This window comes from Strigops habroptila, chromosome 3 (assembly GCF_004027225.2).
Source record: "Strigops habroptila isolate Jane chromosome 3, bStrHab1.2.pri, whole genome shotgun sequence".
In the NCBI taxonomy this organism is placed as follows: domain Eukaryota; kingdom Metazoa; phylum Chordata; class Aves; order Psittaciformes; family Psittacidae; genus Strigops; species Strigops habroptila.
The window spans coordinates 9,727,634-9,751,435 of record NC_044279.2 but is presented as its reverse complement, the minus strand read 5'-3'; the positions used below and the strand labels follow the sequence as shown (position 1 = coordinate 9,751,435).

General features: G+C 35.8%; 1 protein-coding gene across 1 annotated transcript in view; it reads right to left on the bottom strand.

Moving 5' to 3' along the window:
* SEMA3E (semaphorin 3E) overlaps positions 1–23,802 on the bottom strand; it is a 138,332-nt gene that overhangs the window by 59,740 nt on the left and 54,790 nt on the right. Inside the window, exon 2 of the mRNA XM_030480453.1 lies at positions 7,057–7,217. Coding sequence (XP_030336313.1) covers positions 7,057–7,217 — 161 coding nt within the window. The remainder of the gene's footprint in view (positions 1–7,056; positions 7,218–23,802) is intronic.

The following is a 23,802-nucleotide window of genomic DNA, read 5'->3' as shown; positions in this document are numbered from 1 at the left end:
TAACATTAAGCTACTGATTTCATACTTTAAGTGACACTTAGGAAAGAAAATGGTTTACAGTGAAGTTAATGAGGGTCGGCAATTAACCTCAGGGGAGTAGGATCAGCTTTTCACAGTCAGTTACTAGAAGTGAAGCCAAATTACACAAGCAAGATTTTTTTCAGCTACCTACTGTAAAAAATTCATGTTTCATTCCAGATGCATGATTTGTTTGGATGAAAACAATGTTAAACAATGACTGATCAGACTGGAATGATTACTTCATTTTTTCAGAACTTGTAAAAATTGAAAACAAAAATACGTTCACTTCAGTGATATCAGGTTTGGCTGAAACTAAACAAGTATCAAAAACTGGATGTCATCATTAAGGCACTTTGTCAATAGTCCAATCACAAATTATTTTTCTATCTGGAAAACATTTTACAATTAATTTCTTCTGCTAGGCTCTTTTCTTCCTTTTTTGTAATTGAATTATCTTAGTTTTCTTGAAATAATTCTAATCCAAGAAAATATGTGGAGAAACTATAAGAAAAGCAAATCGTAAGAGAAGTGGGGGTAAGCTATAAATCCTTGAGGCTTTCGCTTAAAAGCAAGAGGTCAGCTATATGTTATTCTTGTCACTTTCAGCAGCCTGTCAGTGTTTAGGTCATTTACTTTACTCATTGGTCAAGGATTGAATAAGTGGCAGCCTGTTCTTAACCCAAAAGACTAGGAGTTAAGAGATATGAATTCTAGGATCTCCTGAGACTAAAAGTTTGAAGTCACAGCTTCCACTTCCCAATGGTCTAACTAGGAGGTTAAAATGGGGGGTTTGCCCCTATCTGGCGTAGGAAGCTGTTAGGAACAGAGAAACCACAGGAAACAGAGGGAATAAACACTTGCCTCTGTAACCTAATATTACATACACGGTGTGTAGGTGTTTATTTTGGTATTTGGATACTTAGCCCTAGTGCTATTGAATATATTTTACATAAACATTTTCCACTTAAAACGTATTGGATTAAATGCATATACAGAATTAAGAGAAAAAAGCCACAGATGTAACCCAATGCCTCCACTTCATATGGAATGTTGAAAAGCTGCTGCAGTGTAAGCAATAAAGATTTGGTTCTTTGCAAATAATTATAGAATGAATAATAGAGTCATAGAATGGTTTGGTCTGGAAAGGACTTTAAAGATCATCTAGTTTGACCGCTCTGCCATGGGCAGGGACACCTTGCACTAGCTTAGATTGCTCCAAGCCCGGTCCAACCTGACCTTGAACACTTCCAATGATGGAGCATCCACAACTTCTCTGGGCAACCTGTTCCAGTGTCCCACCAGCTTCAGCATAAAAATTTTCTTCTTTGTATCTAATCCGAATCTACTTTTTTTCAGTTTAAAACCTTTGTCTCATCCTGTTGAAAATTCTCTCTCATAAGCCCCATTTATGCATTTAAAGGCTACTACAAGGTCTCCCCAGAGCTTTCTCTTCTTCAGGCTAAACAGCCACAACTGTGTTAGCGTTTCCTCATGGGAGAGGTATTCCAGTGCTTTAACCATTTTTGTGGCCCTCCTTTGCCACTGGACTCACACTAACAGGCCCATATCTTTCTTGTGGTGGGGACCCCAGAGCTGGACACAGCACTCCAGGTAAGGTCTCACCAGAGCAGAGTAGAGGGGAGGAATCACCTCGTTTGACTTGCTGGTCACACTTCTTTTGGTGCAGCCCAGGAAACAATCGCATTTCTGGGCGACAAGTGCACATTGTTGGCTCATGTCTAGTTTTTCATCCACCAATATCTCCAGCCCCAGGTCCTTCTCTGCAGGACTGCTCTTAACCCTTTCATCCCCCGATCTGTATTGATACTGGGGATTGCCCTGACCCAATCGCAGGACCTTGCACTGAGCTTCATTGAACCTTGTGAGGTTTGCACAGGTCCACTCCTCAAGCTTGTCAAGGTCCCTCTGCGTGGCATCTCTTCCCTCAAGTGTATCAGCTGCACAAGTCTCTGTTATGATCATTTGCAAAGAAATCTATAGTAAGTGGCTCAAAAAATACTTTGCCAAGGTGTGCTTACTGTACTCAGTGGTATTTGTGTAATTATTGCTGTTTTACGTAACTACCATAACACAGGACGTGTTTGCGCTGCATGGAAATCCAGATATTAATCAGATGTAATGGTCACCTTTCACCTGCCACATATTATTTTTCCTGATATTTATGCTTTAGAATCATGACAGCTAACAGCTTTAACATTGAATTATAGAATCATAGAATCATAGAATAGTTCGGGTTGGAAAGGACCTTAAGATCGTCTAGTTCCAACCCCCCTGCCATGGGTAGGGACATCTCGTACTAAACCATGCAGCCCAAAGCTCTGTCCAACCTGGCCTTGAACACCGCCAGGGGTGGAGCATTCACAACTTCCTTGGGCAACCCATTCCAGTGCCTCACCACCCTCACTGTCAAGAAGTTCTTCCTTATATCTAATCTAAACTTCCCCTGTTTAAGTTTGAACCCATTACCCCTTGTCCTACCACTACAGTCCCTTATGAAGAGTCCCTCCCCAGCATTGATTCTTTGCTAGGATTAAAATCTCTTGGCAAGCTGTCAATAACTATTGTTGGGAAATTTTCCTGTGCATTTAAGATGGAATAGCATCACACTAACATACATTTTACTGGGCTGCATGCTTGACATAATTATTGCCTTGGACATAATTTCTCAAACTTTTTCACCTCTGCAGATTACTATGAACTAAATTTTTTAATTGCTTGTTTAGTGATTTTTTCTCATCTTGAACCATAATATTATCATCCTTGAGATAGCACTGTGTTTAAAAGACAGGAAAAAGCTACTTTTACATATACTCCTCATGGGAAAAAATGGAATTATATAGCAGTACAGGCTACAGCTACTGAACAAATTCAGTTAGGGGAAAACTTTAATTGGAGCTGGAATATTAGTTAGTGTCTCCAAAGAGCTTACCTATTCAGTCACTAACCTCGAAAAACAGGATGGCATATCTAATGAAAACTACTAATTTCAAGAAGTTATATGAGCTTTATAGCACTTCATGCCAAAACAGGCTACTGTGTCAACTAGTCTGAACTCTAGTATATGACAGAGCAATTAAGCCATTCAACTATCCTGTCCCTGGTTTAAGCCAATAAATAGTGCTTAATTAACACTTAGCTTGTGTTTGGCTAAAGCACAAATTCTGCAAAAATATCTGGTTATAACTGGATATTATATATATTTATCTACAAATACATAGCCACCAATGGGTAATCAAACTCACTGTTGAATTGTGTGCTTCTTATTTCAGTTTGAATATATGTATATACCTACATGGTACTCAAAGTAAATACAAGCCAGCCCTGCTCTTGAAGACTTGTGTTCAGGCAGCTCTGGAGTGGAAATATAGCTAGCTTCACTAGAGGCAGGACGCATTATGAGGGCTCTATAGTTTATTACAGAAGAGACATAAGTCCTAACCTGGAGCTATCTCATAGTAAATCAGAAATAACACATTGAAATCTGTCTGCACAAGCCTATTTACAGAAGCAGGAGGGCTTCTTTTCAGAGCAAGGCCTTCATAAGCCCTTTGAAACAGAAACTAGGAAGAAAGAGGATCTGTAAAGAGTTTGAGGACAAATAGGAAGTGCAGTTTATTTTCACTCCAAGAGACAAAAAATAGAAACAAAGGTCATCCTTCTCTGTGAGCTGTTAGATCAGTGATGATGAACTACTGCCATTGGTTCCAGGTGGCTGTCAACAAAGATCTGCTTTGGCACCAATTACAATGAACTGAAATACTTTTAAAAGTAAATTTGGCACCATATTTCCAAGAAAGTTCTCTATCAGTGTGGTAGATCATTACAAGCCTTAAAGACTTTGGATCGAATCCCAAATATGTAAAGTTAGTATGTGTAAATTATGATTCCAAAAGTGGTGTCAAAGGGAATGAGATCTTCGGGAAAGCAAAGGTCATGTGGATGGTACCTTCATAGCTTTGGCTTTACACAGATTTCAAGTACTTCTATGGCTTTAACTCTCTTTAAATATTGACATCCACATTTCATAGCCTCCCTCTTTCTTGCTACTGTTAGTGTTAAGACATTCTTCATACAGAAATCAAAGCAAATGAATAACTCTGTTTAAAAAAACTTATGGAAAGATGTGCTAAATACTCTAAAAAAGAAAATTTCTGTGTGTACTGTATGAAAGGAGGGATACAAAGACTACAAAAACATGCAAAATAGGCAAGGGAAATACAATGGTGAGATGACTCTGTCAAAGAAGACATGGAAGGTTTATGCCACAGATGAGAGCTCAACCTGATTCCCCAACCAACGCAAGAATGACAGTAGCAGTTTTCTTCCCTGAAAGATTTTTCCCATTTTGTATATATCTTTTTCTTACTGGATATAAAAAGTAGTCAAGGTAATATATGCTTAAAATAGTGTTGGTAGATATATACATAAACAGCTGAGAGTTTATGTGAAAAATCTATAATCTACCCTTCAGAGTGCTGCTTTGCATTTGAAAGTTGGAGACAATTGAATCTTAAACAAAAACATATAGTCTATTAAATGTAGATTTATAGGATGCATGTTTTATATGCATACAAGTTGAGTTTTTTAGAAATTACTTGGTTAGTCAATGGGTCTCAGTGTAAAAGCATTTTATGTCCATTCAGCATATTGTTGTTTTTCTTTGGAGCACTTCTAATATGCTTGCTAGAACTGAATTAATTGGCCATTTTACAGCAGAAGGGACACACTCTAATTTGGAATGGGGTTTAGTTTGGCTTTTCGAAAGCATATTCATATTGCAAATTGAGGAAAAAGGAGTGGCAGTGAATTAAAACACATACACTCTTTTCTAGAACACAGAAAAATAAAAAGATCTATATGAATCCATACCAAACTACCAACTCAATGAAATATCTCTTTTGAAGCTAGTGACTCATCCTGGTTACTAGAGGAAGAATAAAACCCAGGAACTTGCCTCCACTCCTGTACTTTCACTAGATTGTAACTGGTGTTTTAAATTAATCAAGCTGAAGTTTTCAGTCTGAAAGAAAATGTCAAAGGCTAACCAACACACAGTTAAAGACAGATTATGAAAGAACTATGGTAATAATGAATCAACCAGTCTTTCAATACCAGGAACTTCCCCCAGTGTATCTCAATAATTAAGCTCTCTTATAAAAGAAATGTCTCTTTCCACACTGCTGCTGATAGTGCTGTAGGACAATCAAGTTTTCCTTAGCTATCACAGAATGAGATCTTCACTGAGTGAACACTGAGAGACGAAAAAAGGATCATGACATTTGTATTCAAGGGAGCTAAGCCCCGGTGAGGTCGTGTTTTTAAATATGCGAGGTCAAGCTCCATTTATTCCAGTTTCTCATCTTTAGCACATCGTAAAAGCAGGCAAGCAGGCAAGAAGCACTTCCATCAATTTGTCATACTCTGTACACTAGTCTCAAGACAGAGAGTATGTTTTCAGAGTAAACGGCTGATCTTCCATCTAAAAACAAGAAGGAAAGCAACGAACTTCAAGAGCGTGTCCAGATGGGACAATGTAGTTGGAGAGAAGCATAAAGTGCTTTATCCTGTCACCTTTCCTCATACAGATTTACTGCCAAATGCAGAAGAAGAGAGGGGGAAAAAATGCTTATTTTATAGAAACAACTGCTTCCTAAATGTTTTCATATCCCTGAGCTCTAATATCTTGTCACAGGATATAAATAATTTTTATCAAATGGAAAAGAAGTTGACTCATATCTTACTGTACAGGAACAAAGCTCAGCATACATGTAACATTGCTCCCTGGGGAATTAATTAATTTATTTATTTTTAAAATGTAGATAAATTCTCAAATGGCCTCCCTGAATATATTAATTTCCCCATATCTATTTATAAAATTTCCCCATATCTATATTTATAAAAAGGATAAAGCATATTATAGCTGTTCACAGTAGTGGAACATGCTAACTATACTTGGAGATAAGCAAGGTTGCTTATGGTAAAGTTGACCAGAGTGTTGGCATGAGAATAGGAATATTCACTTACAGCAAGGGGGCAAAAAGAAAAGAATCTGAAACAGTAGTGGTCAGTGCGGTATGGATATCAACAAAAATCATATTTCTCCAGAGGGGCTTTATTTTATTACTCACTTTCTCATTCATTCATTAATTTGAGAATGAATGAAAATATATCAAAATACATTAGAAAAAATTTTAAAAGTATATAAGGAAAACACTGAAATAATTCAAGACATCATTTATCCATAGTCAAGATGGTTGAGGCAGAAGCAATACTCTATCAGCTTCCTTTGTCACCAAATGCTTTCAATCCCAGGTGTTGGCACCTAGAATGAGCAAGAAAGCCAAGACTCATATGGGTTCTAAATCTGGCCTCTCCAATTGCCAGTTTGCAGATCAGTTGTGGTTTCTAAGACGTACTGAGCTCTCTGGTAGGATTATGACTTAAACCACTTTTCTCCCACAGACCACTGAGTAGGCTTCTTAATAGCACTTCTGGCTCTAACCAGTGAAAATCCAGTTTCTAAAGAAGGCTAAAAATTAGCTGCTGCTGTTGAAAACCTCTTACAGTTTACATGTTAATTGGGTCTTTTTTATTCTTTTTTTCTTTTAATTATTTTTTAGATTTTCTTTTCTACTGTGGAAAAGTCCCTCGCAAACACCAGAGATAAATTATTCCTTGATAACATAATGGAGATACAGAAATCAGGTACGTAGAGAATGTGAGATGCTCTAAAAATCCATAGACATGCTGAAAGTCAGTTAGAAATAGCTATATGACCTCCTGATCAGAAATAGCTATATGACCTCCTGATCTCCTCACCAAGAGTGAGCTTTACGAGCTATTACTGAGGAAAAAATGGTAATCAGTGTATTTTTCTTAAATACAAACATGACCTTAATGTACATGCACCAACCATCTACCAAACCTCCATTATCTCATTTTCAGTCATGTAAACTGACGTTCTGCTACACATTATGACATGAAGTGACTAAGATATATAGCTTTTTACTCCACCTCTCGGTAGTTGTCGCTGACTCGATCCAAACTGAGGGAATACAAGAGGTCTCTTCCTCCCACGAACAGTCGCTCTTGATACTCATCCAGCAGCATTATATGAAGACCAAGATATCCAAACGGGCTATGAAAGACTGATGTCCTGTTTAAATCCCAGAGCTCTGAAATACAATCAGAGTGTGTGTGATAAATACCAAATAGCTTAGCTTTCACAGCTTCATTTTCATATCCTCCTAGGGAACTAGACAAGAAGTTGTAGGACATTAAAATGCTGATCGTATAATCTTTGAGTAAGAAAGAGACACAGAACACCTGGGAACAATTTTCAAAATAAGCCAGCTCTGCAGGAGATTTGTGTATGAATCTTTACATCATAATTTCTGCTCAAAATATCATGAGATGGGGAGGGGTGAAAATAAGTTTTCTCTTTAACATTTTCTGAAAAGAAAAAAACCCCACTTAAAATATTAACTGCAAATGGAATGAATGAATGAATGAATCGAAATGATGGAAATTGAAAAAAATTACTGGAAATTTTCTCCTTGTCTTTCCTTCAGGCATGTGAAACTGCAGCTTTTTACTGTACACACAGTACAGTATAGAACATTGTTCTAGTTTAGTTTTTTTAGGGGGTGGAGTTGCTTATTTTAAGGTCAGCACTGTCTTCACTCAATTCACTGAAAATATTGCCTCTAAATTCAGAGAGAACAGTATGAAATCTGCAAAATGCATATTCATAATTTTCCAAGTGATTACTGATTTTGTCAAGAAATGAGCTGACCAGATAAGGGGAGCTGGGTATTAGCTGCACATGATCCAAATTAAAGTCACTTCCACAGAGGAAGGGAAATTCATCCTGGGTAATGTTGCAGAAACTTGGAATCAGACCTCAGGAAGGAAGCAAGAGGCAAGCACTAAGGTCTTTCTACACTCTTGAGTAGATGGTGCAGAGCACACTCCAGCTCGCAGCAGGTCAGAAAGGCTGAAAACAATTTTTCTGTTGGGAAGCCTCAAAAGAGGTAATTACAGACAGTACATTAGGACTGCCTCCAAAACAGCAGAGCTGGGACTAGGGGAAAGGAACTATGTTCTTATGTCTATATTGTGGCAAATTTTTGTACTGTGAAGAAACCACTCTTGGTAAAGAAACTAAATTAGCTTATCCTCACAGCTGTCCCTAAGCATAACTTTTCCAATTATTTGGATGTGGCTTAGCAGCTGATGTTGGAATAAGTGGGATAGTCGCAGAGCTATTGAAGACACCAAATGGGCCCTCATCCAGTTTGGGGTGGAGGTTCCTGTTCATGTGCCACACCAGCAGTTATGTTCATTTGTCCATGCTGCACCTTATCAGCCAGACAGAAACTACAGCTTGTCTTCTGCAAGGGGACTGGTCCTATATTTCAGAGAAAGTCCTCACACAGGTCTACAACTATGACATCAACTTAGGATGTCACATATGCCATCCTCATATGCTGTGATTTTCAGAAATTGATGTGCATATTTAACCTGAGAGTGGAGCCTCATAAGGTACCGAAATACTAAACCACCGAAATTCATAATCACTATTAACAATTTTCCTTTGTTCCCTGAGAAAAAAAGTGTTCCAAACAAATGAGATTTGAATTCTATATTTGAATTTGAAGTTACCTTACCCACAAAAGGATTAGCTTGACCAATTTACCTCATGAGATAACTTACATTCTAAATTATAGAAAAGAGAAGAAATATCTTGAGCCAAGGCAACAAATCTAATATTCAACAAGGATATTAATTTAATCCAACAAATTGCCACACTTTCTTTTAATAGTAAATTATTATTTATGTTGTGTATGTGATGATAATGGAATTTAGTAATAGGATAAACATGTTTTGCTCCATTTATTAGGTAGGTTTTTTTCATGTTCACAGAGGCTGAAAACATCTAGTTTCTGAAGGCTGCTTCCCTAGATGATAAAATTTATATCAAAGGAGTCATACTAAAACTTCAGCCTCACAATTCAGGTCTTTCCTGAGTGATCTTCAAAAAGAATCTATTGAATAGTTGTGTAGAAAAATGTTAATATCTAGGCTTTCTGTAACATTTTTAGCAGTAGAGGCCAAAACACTTTGTACCTGGGTGTGATTGTCCTCATTTAACAAATGGAAAAACTAAGTCACAGAAAGAAACATCATGATGAGCAGAACAAGAGTCTTTTTTGTCTAAGTGGTGCATACCGACCACTGGACAGATAATCTTTTGAGAGCAATACATTCAGCACAGAACTGCATAACAATGTGGAAATGGCACTTTCAAAGCAAGCTTCTCTGCCAAACAAATCCAGCAGATTTCTATTTCAGAAGAACGTTACTTGCTTCTGATCAGATTAGAAATGGAACAGAAGCAAAGCTAGAAATATTCTTTTGGTCCTAAATAACGCCACTTTTTAGTTGGAGGAATATAAAACATCCAATGTATTTTATTTTTGGGTCAGTCTTGGAGTGAAAAGCATTGTGTTTTAAATTGTAGTTATACACGAGCCACAAAAGGATACTGTGGTAGCTGCCCATGATTTATTTCCATGATGCCCTGAAGGCCAATTTTTCATAAATGAGATGGTATTTCTTTTAGATCAGAGATATCACTCACGTGTCCTCTATGAGAACACAAGGCACGATGAACAGTTCTCTACCTGATCACATAAGCTTGTAGCTACTCACATAAGACTCAGTCCAGCAAAGTACACCTGCAACTCTCACTGTCTTAAATGAAAGTTGAGAATATTAAACGGCTTTCAAGATTAAACTTGTAAAAAGGGATATTTCTAGGACTACCTCCAGCAAAGCTATACAGGCATGGTTTTGCCGTGGGTGTAGAGACATGCATAAAAGTGAACCTGACATCTGGAAGGGCTGGAAAACAGCAAACAGTGGGATATGGGGAGTGATTTTGTTACTGAAACACAAATGTAGTAGTATTATGTAGTTCTCTTGAAAGGTAGTAGGATTTCTGGACGTTGTAGGGTATCTGAGATATTAGGATAGTGTAGGCAAATAGAATACAGCAGCATCTGAATGCCAGCAGAATGATACCTGGGAGTCTAAAATAGCACTAGTGCCTGTCATTTCTAGGCAAGTGAATCTCACCACGATGTGGCTTGTAGTAAGTGACCCAAGTTTTGGAGCAGTAGGACGTCATTCATGTAGTGTTATGCCCCTTCAACAAAGCTGATTGGCTTTGGTGTAGCACTGCAGGAAAGCAGCTGTGCTGCTTCCAGACTTGAGCTGCTGCAGCCACAGGTTGCACAGCCTTCACCCTCATTGCATGAATTTTTAGTTCATGGATTGTTGCACTCTGTAGTGTTGAGATACCCTCAGTGACTGAAAAGCAATTTCCACCCCCCCCCCCAAAAAAGCAATTTTCCCCTCAGTTACATTGAAGAAGCTTGTGCTTGCAAGTGTCACCTTGTGTCTGTAGACCCCTCAATGTGTCAAGAGTTGTGCTCCTGGTCATGCTGACAGCCTTAATTTTAAAAATTCGGTTTCTGTATCAGGGCCTAAACTTGAGTATAACCAGAAAAGCAGTTGTTCTTCTATCTAGTACTATGGTTTAACAGCTACATTTATGAGCACATCTAGCTCACTTACAAGATCAGGTGCAACTGCAATTGCCAGATCCTTGCCAGGGAAAACATAGTGCTGCTAAGGTTTTTTAAAATATTCTAGTGGTTAAATCGGTCACCTGAGAAATAGCAGACATGAGTTCAATTTCCTTTTCTAAATGGATTGAAACTCAGATCTTTCTCTTTCCATAAAGAGGTTTAATCACAAGCTATTAGCTACTAGGTTGGTAGGAAAGGATGGATGCTTTCTCCATTTCCTGTTTAAGCTGTTCAACAAAATATTCAAGATTCAGGAAGACAGAAAAAGTACTAGTATGACTCTAATATAGTAGCTAAATTGCTTTTCTGGGAAAGAAGTCTGGCTCTAGTGCCCAAAATAGTCTATGCATTTTATATTAAGCAGTGGATAAACTATATAAACTGTTCCAGCACACGGACCAGAAACCCTTGGCTCCTCTCTTATATCGGAATAGCTAAAGTTTTCAGCTGAGTAAAATGCTTCCTTTTATTGAGTTTCTAGAGCTTTCTGTGACAAAAGTTTCTTTCTCTATAAAGATCTTGTGTAAAGAAATAAAAAAAAATAGTTGCTCAGGGAGAATATATTGCTTAGTGCTCAACACACAGATCAAAAAAGAAAAGACCTTTCCTACTTTTGTCTTTTGGTAAAAATAGAGCTTAGAGTTGCATCAGTGTACTGATTCCCAAATTTGTGACAATGTTATTCAGCTTTTGTAATATAGTGTTTTGCCTTTTTAATCTAAAAGCTCAACACCACAGCTAAACCCACACCATTATAGTACAAAGAATATTTTACTCAAGAAAGGAAAGACTGTTTCAATATTTACATATTCTTATATGGCACTTCACTTACTTATGAAAGCCTTAAAGCAAGTCTGGGCTGCTAGATTACATTTTGTAAGAGAGCAAATCTTACTTTTTGTTGCTTTAAATGTCAAGAACAAACCTGAGGGTTTGTTATCTGTCTGCCAGAGCTTGCTGGCAAATATTCAAACTGATCTTGCTTAACACACTTTCTTTTACAGCACATCTGCTATGGTGAACATATTCGTATTATATCTTCTTTGACAAGATGGATTCTGTTAGCCATTTATCAAGCAATGGTAATTATATTCATGATACCTGATTTCTTCAATGTTTTAATCATCAATATGTAATTTCCAAGCTTGCACTAAACCAGACATTTCTTCTATTATTAAAAAAAAATAAAAAAAATCAACTTTTCATCATATTATTTCAATATTTTTTAAATAAAAATCTCGATAACTAAAATATACTTAGGAAATAAAACATGGAAACATTATTGGTGCCCTAGAGCAGCCAGAATACAGTGAGATTTCATTTATAACAGGTTCTCAGAAATTAAGCACATAATGAGTAAGAAAACTTTGAACTTTGAATATAGACAAATATCACTACAGTTTTTTTTTCTCAGAGAATGACAAAGCTGCAGTTGCTCTGTTCTTTTTTTCATAGCATTACATCATCACAACTACACAGATGTATTGCTTTTGCCCTTTTCTGCCCTCATAAAAATTTTTGATTCCCCTTTTAAATTCTACAGAAATATAGTCTCACCTCCCACACCACTTTATGCTGGAGAACATTCTTCCTGCAAAGATGTTTTCCAGATGCAGGGCACTGACAAATGAGTCTGGCACTTTGAAGATGTTGAGTACATAAGGTGGATGGTTCAGCGCTGCTTTACAGGAAGAGGGAATGACTGGGGTTGCCTTCTGTCCCAATCAATAATGTAAAAGGCCACAGATATAAAGTCTAGGCAATGTGAACACCTGAATGACATCTTATGTTTCCAATTATCAACATAGTCCAGTAATATAAATATTACAGTGGAATGAGTTTTATAAGAATTTGGTGAGCCTTATGTAATTTTAGTTAATTCAGCTATTTGCTATATAGCTGGCAAGTGACCAGCTAACCATGTGAAAAGAAAGAAACAAAAAGAAAGAAAACCAAAAAGGAGTCATAGGGGAGAGCCTGAAATGTCTGTGACACAGTTAATGAACTTCAGGTTAATAGTAAGATCGGGCAATGCAAGTACCCTTCAGTTGTAAACCACCAGTACTTTAAGGTAGATTACTGTTCAAGGGTACTCTAAAGAGTCATCCATCAGAAGTACAAAAATATAATCTTACAAGTGGTTGGATCTTTCCAACAAGGTTGAGACCTCTAACTAGCAATGTTCCGTATAAAATTGATAACAGGAGGTGGAAGTTTTCTTTCATGGGAAAAAAATAGAGAACAAAACTCACTCTAAAAAGAAATCCATGCTGCTGAATATGAGAGAATTTATTAGCAATTTTTACTACTTTCCTGTGCTCACAGCCATTAGCCATCTATATTGCTTCAAAAATAATAATGGAGTCATGATAGTGATTGACAGGTAGTGTAGGGATACACTAACTCAGGTGAAACAGCAAGCAACTGAACTGGATGAAAAATAGAAAAGGAAACACTGTAAACTAGCCAGAGATTCCCTGACAAAATCTGAGACAAGGCAGAATTAAATGTAAATAACAAGCTAACTAAAAGATCTTGGTAGCAGTAATGCTGAAAGTTGCCACTATAATTTTAAAACACAGTGCTTTTAAGATATTTTAGTGTCTTATTTGGGGAACATGAACCAGTAGGAGATAAACTTAAAAGGCTTTGAGGGAGACTGAAGTACGAACTCTCACTGCTTGAGGCTTGATCTGTGTGGCTGCCAGGCAGATGCCTCAGAAACTTGGCAGGGTAGGAGACAGAAAGCAAAGTCTAGTAACAACAAGCAAAAACCCATTAGTTCTTAACTACTCTCACATGATTCAACCTCTGCTCTTAGCAGCAGGTAGTTTGGCTATCTAGCTATATTTGGAGAATGTAATTGGCTTCATGAAGGGAGTTGGTGTGGCAAAGTACATGAATAATTTTGTTTGTTTGATGCTCTTCCTCCAAATGTGTGGATCTAGTGATGAAGTTTAAATCATAGTGAAAACTTCAAAGAAATAACTTTCCCTCTGAGTTTGTTCAAATTACAGAGGCAAAAGTTTCTGAATTAAAAGGTACAGAGAGACAAGAACATTTTCAATCTGTACGGAATACAAAACTCTCATGTCTCTTTTTTCTAATACAGTTGAAAAAACTATAGCTGCAAAATGTAATAAATCATAGTGTGTATTTTTGTTTCTTCTAATTCTATTCATCTTCTGGCAGAGAAATTTCAGTGGAATTTGAAAGTCTTTAACACAACTAGACATGTTAGATTGTCTTAATCCTTGATATTTCCATTTCAAATTATTATATATTACATATATACTGAGACATACATATACTCTGTCACATCTAGCAAATATTTAGTTTTTCTTCCCTGCTGGCAAACTAACATAGTTAGTCCCACTATAACTGATCTGGTTTCAGTTACTAAACAACAGAAATATAACCATTACAAATATACCAGGGCTTATAGTATTGATATGTGTCGTGGTTTAAGCCTACACACTACTAGAAAAGCATATGCTTACACAGTATTTCATGTTTCCGGATCTTGCTGGCATCTTCTACAGTGTACACCAGTTTAAAAATCACACATAATCTTCATACGAGCTTGGTTTACTGCAATTTTAAGATGCATTTCCATAATTACATGCCAGTACAATAAAAAATATTTGATATTCAATGTAGTGTAACTAATGCTTAAAAAAATTCAACCAAGTGCAATAAAATTTTGGCTTTTTTGATATTTAATCACACCTACCGGCTAATGATGGCCAGTTAACAGACTGTCTTAGAAGAAAACTTCTTTCTAAATCAGCTGAAAACACTAATAGTACCTGCTTAACAACAGTGGAAGTTGAAGTGCCAATTGTTTTCTGACAGTAGTGTGCGTGACCCTACCAATTTCTGGATCTTATTGATTATTGTTTAGATTTCCAGTGTGATTTTTCTCAGAAAACGTACACATATCTCCAAAGTGTTCTTTGACAATGCAGTTCAAAAATGTAGTTATGTTAGAAAGTATTAAACCATATTCAATGCTTATGAAAATACCATTGCTGTTACAAGTTCCCAGGTCTCAGTCCAAGATAGAGTGGTATTTACTCATGAGACCAATAGTATGGTGGGCTGCACCAAAAGAAGCTAGACCAGCAGGTCGAAGGAGGTGGTTCTCCCTCTCTACTCCACTCTCATGAGACCCCACCTGCAGTCCTACTTCCAGCTCTGGGGCCTCCTACAGAAAGGTGTGGACCTATTAAAGCAAGTCCAGAGGAGGCCATGAAAATGATCAGAGGGCTGGAGCACCTCTTCTATGAAGACAGGCTAGGAGAGTTGGGCTTGTTCAGCCTGGAGAAGAGAAGCTCCAGGGAGACAGACCAGCCTTCAGTACCTAAAGGGGGCCTACAAGAAAGCTAGAAAGGGACTTTTTACAAGGGCATGTAGGGATAGGACAAGGAGTAATTTCTTTAAATTGAAAGAGGGTAGATTTGGATTAGATATAAAGAAGAAATTCTATGAGGCACTGACACAGGTTGCTCAGAGAAGCTGTGGTTGCCCCATCCTTGGAAGTGTTCAAGGTCAGGTTGGATGGGGCTTTGAGCAACTTGGTCTAGTGGAAGGTGTCCCTGCCCATGGCAGGGGTTTGGAACTATACGAGCTTTATGGACCCTTCCAACCCAAACCATTATATTATTGTATGATTGTGTGATTTTATGATTCTATGAAATTTTTAATATGAAATTGTTCCAGTCTAAGGATGACACAGGCATCCATGAAATAGTCTTTGAGCACATTATCCACTTCATCCAATGTATTTCTAAGGAAGTAAGCATACAAAGAAATGTCCTCTATAAATTATACTCAGAACATGTTTTGCATTATGTTTAATATCTTAATAGTGTTAACAAGTAAGAATTGATTTATAAAACTCAAGTTTTAGAAGATACATATGGTTCAAATAATCACTGCCTTCTTCTGATGAAACACAGACAGTCCAGTCTCTTGAGGCCTTGATTTATTAAGGTGTACCACTTACTACATGCTTATTACCACACCAGTGTGGGAAGGGTAGAATTCTTCATCTGCAGAGATCCAGTGTTTCGACAGAAAGAGAATCTGGTGCTTCCATTTAAAATGAAGATGCCTAAAGTCAGGGGTTTATGCTATTCAAAATGACTGTTAAATTGAATTTCCTTTGAAAAAAATGGATAAAAATGAGCTATCCCATGTACTTTTCAGGTGCATATGCTCTTGGGCAGGATGGCATGTGATTGACAGTATTCGTAAGGCTATCTGGAATCATCAACACCATGATAAAAAACAGAATGGAGGAGAAAAGAGACATTGTAAGAAAAGCAAAAGGCAGACGGAAAATTGAGATGGAAATAAATAAAAAGATGAAAGTAATTTTCAAGGTATTTTTTTTTCTGCCAAATCAATTACTCACAGCAGATGCAGAGTTTGAGATAATAGTCCATAGGTGAGTTTAGAAAGATTTACTGCATCTCACACACTTGAAATAAACCCAAGTTTTACAAAGCACAGCAACTCTGAACATCAGTGAATAGATTTATGTAGAAATGAGTACATTTTTACCCCAAAGTCTGTTCTTTTTAATTGCACAGAATTCTCTGGAAAGGTTTAATTCACAGATAGGAGACAAGTATTCAGCTGTTAAACATCAACGTGTTCTAAAGACCTACCTAATTTGAGTTATCCAGCACTAAAACATCCATGATTTAATCGTTCTTTTCCTGATATGGCACAAATACTTTTAAATAATAATGAAAACTGAATGCATCAAAGGTCTGTTTGTTTGCTCTATTTTAATTATGTTTTTTTTATTATGAGACCGATTTTTATGAAAGAATTCAAGCTTTTATATTGTAGGTGGGATATGTTATATTCAGGTTTTGTTTTGTTCAGCATCGGGTGTCTAGTTTACAGTCTAAGATATTTATTCAGCTGGATTTTTTAACAGAACAAAAGAAAGAAGCATTCAGAAATTACATTAAAATATCCTTTATTAAAATCTTAAAAAAAAAAATCTAAACACATATAATCTGAAGTTAGTAATTTCTATACTCCAAATATGAAAAAAGCTTACCAAGTATTAGATACATAGTTAAATGTAGATGAATTCCAAGCCAGAATGCATTCTATACATAAGCTAAGGTTGTACTTTGTCAATGCTTGCAATTTTAAACACTGCAATGAAGTGCAATACATAGAAATAAGATCTTTAAGGATCTTTGTTATCTTTTATTGTTTCTCCCCCAGTATGCCTAATTATCTATAAAATGCTGGCTAAGTTAAATGCCTTAGAAGAAAAAGACAGAGAAAAGCTTTCTTTGAATAACTTGGGACATATTTGAAACCTTTCAGAATCAGTAACACTTTGCGAATATTAGCAGTCAAAACCAGAAACATGTTCTGCCATTTGACTTTGAGCTGTAGAACTCAACAGTTGATCTTAAGTAGTGCAACCTGAGAATAAAAGTCAATATTAGGCAGCTATTAGTGGTTATGCAACAATTGTGAATTGTGCAAAGCGTTCGACACTGTCCCACATGACATCCTTCTCTCTCAACTGGATTAGTCCTTAATAAAGCCACTTCCAAAACCAAAAGAGCTTTTGAAAACAGAGTGTTTCATTAGTTTAACTGTTATGGAATTTTCATATGGTACTATGTAGAGATGGAAAGATGATGTAGAGAAAAAAAGACATGTAGAAAACAACATTCAGAAATCTTTCACAAGAAAATTTCTAAATATTGACTTTTGAGATAGGAAAGTTACTTCCAAAATAATCATCTTCAATATAAATATGAAAAAATTGAACAAATTGTATTAGAACTATATGTCCCAAGTACCATGTTACTGAATCTGACAGCAATGTTTTTGTTTAGAATACAATAGAAACAGAAATTTATATTCTGCACATTATTATGAGCATGGGGCTGTTTGAGGACAAATCAATTTTGTAGTAGCTGCTGCGCATTGCACCAGCATTTATTCATCAGGATACAATTTTCCATTCCTGATACAATGGAAAATATGTAAAAAGAACATGAACTGTATGAAATAGCTTTTCAGTGAATAATATATTTATCAAACTGTCACAAGTAAGTACACTTAGGAATGAATAGATCCTAAACATATATTATTTAACTGAAAGCTATTTAATTGTTTATATTATATTTCATTAATACTTTAGAAGAAAAGGTTACTCTTATGTACTTCTGCCACTTACTATATAAGCTTAACTGAAGTTCAAGGGACTTTTCTCTCTTTAAGAATTAAAGAATTGGGAATATTTTATCTTATTCTGACCCTTGTAGAATACTATAAAATAGTGTCTGATCTGAAGGCAGTGAGACAACCTTCTTTATAGAGAAAAATAAAAACCAGGAAAAGCCTTAAAAAATTCTCATTTGTGTAGATGTAATTGCAATATAGCTTGTTTATTTATGCCAGCTTTATCCACATAAATAAATATCATCTATATAAACAGTTTCTGATTTCGACAGAGGGATATATTTTGCAATCTAAGAGTAGCATAAACAACTCTTATGTACCAGTGGATGGCTGGCACCAAGAGACCACATGGGCCATGATGTGCGTTATATTTGTATCACAAGAAAACCAGACAAAATGGTCTTCACTGCATCTTTTGTAATCTCATACACTTTTTCAAGTTGAGTGTAAGATAAGTATAAAACATTCTCTTCCCATTTTCCACTGTTGGAAGGAACGGAAAAAACAGTTGTTAAAGCAAAACACAATTATATATACATGCTTTTGAAAGAAAAAAAAAAACCTGAAAGAAAGAAAACAGCAAATACTTTAAGGACAACATAAGGAATTGTGTTGGGTCATTTAACAATAAGGATACAAATAATGTGACAGTCAGATCTATTAGCTTCAGCATAATCTGCAAAGGCAAGCACCAGAACTGCTATTAGATGAGCCAATTAAATAAAGATAGGAGGAAGCATTTGACAATCTACTCTAGTTAATAGCCAAGCACTAGTTGGAAAAGGAAAAACTATCTTCCAGGTTATTTCCCCATCTTAATTTTCCATAATACAATTTACACGAAAGAACACAGTTTCCTACATGCACAGGATATTTATACCAGATCATTAGTTGTATGTGTCACTTTTCCAAATAAAATATTCCTATGTAACAGTAAGATAAAAGAGAATATTTGCATCTATCTTCTTGGGAGTACAGGTATCTGAGGAAAATATTTTCAAACCCACAGACTGTGTGTTTGTGTCCATGTGCATGTATGTTTATATGCATATATGAAATTTTATGTCACACAAAAGTCTCATTTTATTAGCAAGGCTGCTTGCCATCTCAAACTATGCTAATAAAAGTGTTATCAACAGATTAATAATAAAGGTATAAATACAATAGCTATAATGAGGATCTGTATTTTCAAAAGATTATGGGTCAAATGTAAATTTCACAAAAGTAAGTGGCAGTCCATCTGAGTTTTTTTTTCCCATTGCAACTTTTTGCTTTCTTTTTATCCTTTGAAACTAGTCTCAGTGATATCACTACAGAAAATATAGATAATCTCTAAAAATTGTCACAGAGCTAATTTATATCTACACATTTTCTATGCAAGTCTAGCCTGATGCTGCTATTAATGCCATTTGGCAATAACTATTTTCTCTGCGGTTATAAGTTCTTTTGTCTATTGCCACTACTGTTATCTAAATAGCTAAAAAAAAAAAAAAAAAGCTAAATAGCTACTGAGAACAATTACAATTTCTTTCCTATAGAATTTAGCATTTTGGTAATTCACAGCTCAGTGGAATTTGCACTGTTTTCTTTCCTGCTCTTTTTAGAAGGGTTTATAAAGATCAGAAGGCAGGTCCTTTAGAAGGATTTATTTTCACTGTGTATCTGTTGGTGGTTTTCTATGATAAGGATTTACGTGTGCTGTTATAGTAAGGCAGCAATATAGAATGTTTTCTGTGCTGAAATCTGTGTCGTTTGCGGGGATGCCTCGACACTGTCAAGGCAGCTGTGGATTCTACTAAGTCCAGCTGCCCCTGTTCTTGCATTTATACCAAAAATATAAGCATCAGGCCTTTAACACAAATTATGAATTTTGAAATACCATCCTCTGCTTCAAGTTATACAAAAAACATTGAAGGAATCCCTGCAGGTTAAATATTTACTCTACCTCCTTTTTACATTCTTATGTCAGAGAACTTTAAATGAGAAAACAAGTAGAACAAATCTCCAGAATATTACTGTAAATATTTAGAAGTTTCATTACACAAGAGTTCTAGGAAATTTGGATTCATTTATGCTTAATCACCTTCATTTGTCTTTCAATACCACCCAATTTGGGTTTCTAGTCATAGAACTCAACACACAGTCATAAACATTAAACTTCACATCAAGCCACAAACTCTATGCAGGTATTGGGTTTTTTTTTTCTTGAGATCCAACAAGGTTTTTTGGGGAAAAAAGGAATGGAAATATATGTGGTTTGAGCATAGTATAACAAGTGCTGAAATGGATGGATTCAGTTTCAAATGTGCCATTCAGCCTTAGAATCTCCAAGCAAAAAAACCATAGCAGCTAAAGAAAATGGCATGAACATTGTGCAAAAGATAGCATTATAAATTGCAAGTAGTTTTACACTGTTGAAACAGATCCTGAGGGCCAGTCATGTAGAAGTGAAGCTTATTTCAGTTAGCCTATTTCCACTGGCATGTAAGTTTCACTTATTTATACCTGCGTAGAATCTGGCTCTTGATGCACCACATTTCTGTTCCTGATTTATTTATACAGTCTTCTGATCTAAATTACAGGAATAATTTTCCAGTGTTAAGGACTAGAAGATATGATGCCTACTATTAAAATCCAAAATACTTCTGATTTATCAAATAATTTTAAGATAAATTAAAAAATGAGCACTCAAACCTACTGTAATATTTGCAGCCCTTTCTTTTATGACTGCAGTGAGCTCTATTGACATTGAACTAACAGTGTAATTTTCTTTTCAGATGCTACAGATCCATGTGTCTAGACTGAAGATTGCAGGTTCAGCCTTCACAGTATGTGGCCTCTGCTTACACATTAATCACGTGTAGCAAGTGGTAGAAGCCTTCAAAATGTATTAACACAGGTGGACCTGTGGTGCTTGTTTGCAACCCTGTTGAGTAAGTATTCTTCAGGCTGTTTGTATAGGTCCAGTAGCAGGGTTGAAACTTGGGAGTGGTAAGGTTACCTAAACCATAGCACAACTAAAGAAAGTCAAGCCATCCAAGAAAATCAAGGTTGATTTCCACATGTCACATTTAAAAGCTAAATATGTATATTGCCTGAGGAATGCATTTGAAACAGCCAAGTCTGGTAGGAAAGAATGTTTTAAAAACACTATTTCAGCAGGGATATTTCTACTGGGAATAAATAAACTGCTGAATGTGCCTCATTTTTTAATGTCCCACAGATGTAAACTGTACTTGATTCTATTGTCTATAATTTAATTTAATGCTTGGAATGTTGCAGTAATATACAGTAACTGATATGCCCTTTGATTAAGAAACAGCCAGAGCAAAAATGTTTATAACCTTTCCCGCACTATAGAGCATTCTTATTGTAAAGAAACGATTAGCTTTAGCATGAATTTCTATTATCCAATCTTTATTAGAAATGACATACAGAACAAAGAGGAAGACAAAGTCTGCTTTTGTCTTATTAATTGGAAAGCTTTTCTATTGTAGATTTATGGGATTTTCTTAGTGTTGCTAATTGTGAACAGTATCTTGCAAATTTAAATAATGATTCAATAGAAGCATTGGTTGAATAGAACTATCACAGTACTGTGAAATTCTTTTCCTGCAATGATAAAACTGTTTTTCACCTATTCTTATCCTCACTCCTGTTAAATACCTCTGATAAATTGAGGAACAAGACCCTTAGCACAAGAAAGATGCAAAGGAGTGTACCAATATTCAAAAATACTTTTCATTTGTTGAAGTATTTCTAGTCAGAGAATTAACTTAAATATTTATATTAATGCATAGCAGTACATTGTGACTCATGGTGTAATATAATTTCAGTGTTCTATTCCGTTATCAATACATTTCTAATACATATGGATTAGAAAAATAATATATTTTGATGTGTCAATACTTTGGTTTCTCTTCAAATCAGAATACTTCTGTTGCTTTGCAGCTGTTCTTCTAACAACTAAACAGTTATAGGATAGCTACATTTTCATTTTTAGAAATGGCTAAAACGGAATATTTATAATGCAAACAATCCTTAATTGAAGAAAAAAATGTATCAAAACTTTTTAAGAAACTGGTTATGTCTCCCATTTTTCTTTAACCAGAGCCTGGTGACAGTCTGTTCAGTGACCTGAAGCCTGTCTTTTTTTTTTTTTTCTTCTATAAAACTGGACCTTTCTAATTTTATGAACTTAATGTTAGGAGAAAACACAGGTGCAATATATTGCTACACTCAATTTATAATGCATTTTACAACATTGTCAGCTTTCATCATTTTAATGTAACTGTTGCAGCAAAGACTTTTCTAAAAGTTCTTATGACTAAAGTGTTGAGTGTATTTGAGAAGCCAATGTTTTTAAATTGCAAGTTTCTCTTGGAATTGTGGAAAAGATGCTGAACATGTGACAGAACCATGAAGACCTTGAAGCAAAAAAAAAATTTGAAAAATAAACAATCCAATTTAATTTAATTTAATTTAATTTATTTAATTATTTTCAAAATACTTTTATGTCAGTGCTTCTGATTTTTAAGCTGACTTCATGATTTGATACATACATTTGACTATTTAGGTTAGGCAGTGCTTTGTTACACAGTATAAGCTTTTGTTCTTTCATAAATTAATTCTGACACAATTTGACCTTCTAAAATTATGACTAGTTACGTGCAAACTTTGTTTCTTACAGAAGCAAAACTCACAAAGAAGAGGCTGGAGACATCTGGAAGCTTGTTGATGACTGACAAACTTCAATCTAACAAAATTTTCTTCTGACTATTGAAAGAAAACACGTTTTTTTTCTGTTTCCACCATTGGTAACAACTGTGGAAACTGGGATTTTCTTTTTATAATAGTGAATAGTGAACAACAAACAGATCTATATATGGTTTTTAGCTAATAAATTAGTTAATAGCAAATCCACATCAAGCTCAATGATTTATAAGTATCAGTTTAACACAGTTTAATACATTATAAACAAGGAGAGATGGTGGTACTAGAGCACTTATTTATGTACTCATGCATATAAATCAATAGGAATAGAATACTAATCATTCGTTAACTTTATACAATAATCTATTTCCTTTTTCTGAAGAGTTGGAGATTGTTGAAAACTGAATCACTTGCTACTACGGGTACCTTCTGGATATAAATATTTGCATTCTGTGGAGGATATTCCTCTCCACAGGAGCTAGGAGCTCTTAGCTTTGGCTTTATGCCTAACTACACACCTTTAATGTGCAACAATCTCAAAACTATTGTACACTGTATTGTACCTAGAGGTTAAGTGTGGTATGTTAAGGGGAGACCAATTTCAATTAAAAATTCAATAATAGCATTAAAATACGCACTGCCGTGGCTTCAGTAGGGTCTCTTGTTTGTTACTGTAAATAAGGACTGTATTGGGGTTTGCTTAATTATGTGTGCACAGGGAATGATAAATTTACTGATGTTGTGGACAGTGGCACCTGAGCTGCATTCCAGGGTATGAATAAAAACAGCGTTTTAATACTGATCTTCATACTTGGGCACTTCAGTCTATACTTGAGGGGTAGCAGGTTTTACTTTCAGAGCTGCTGAGAATCTCAGGTTTTGTGCTGGCTTACCTGAGGAAAAAGGATTAAAAAGAAAAGAGAGATTTGGTAATATTTAAGACATATTAAGTAGAAGAAACATGTTAAGTGGGCACCAGCAGCACTGCCCCAAAAATCAATTAATTACATGGCAATAATGGGGTTGCTGTGCTAGATAGTTGCACAGGTCCAAACAGTACTCAGCACATAGGAATCTGACAGGTAGACTTGGTGAGCTAACAAACTCTGAAAAGTAGCCCAGCTTACTTAAAAGTCTGCCTTGAAATTGGAAAGTGATCAAT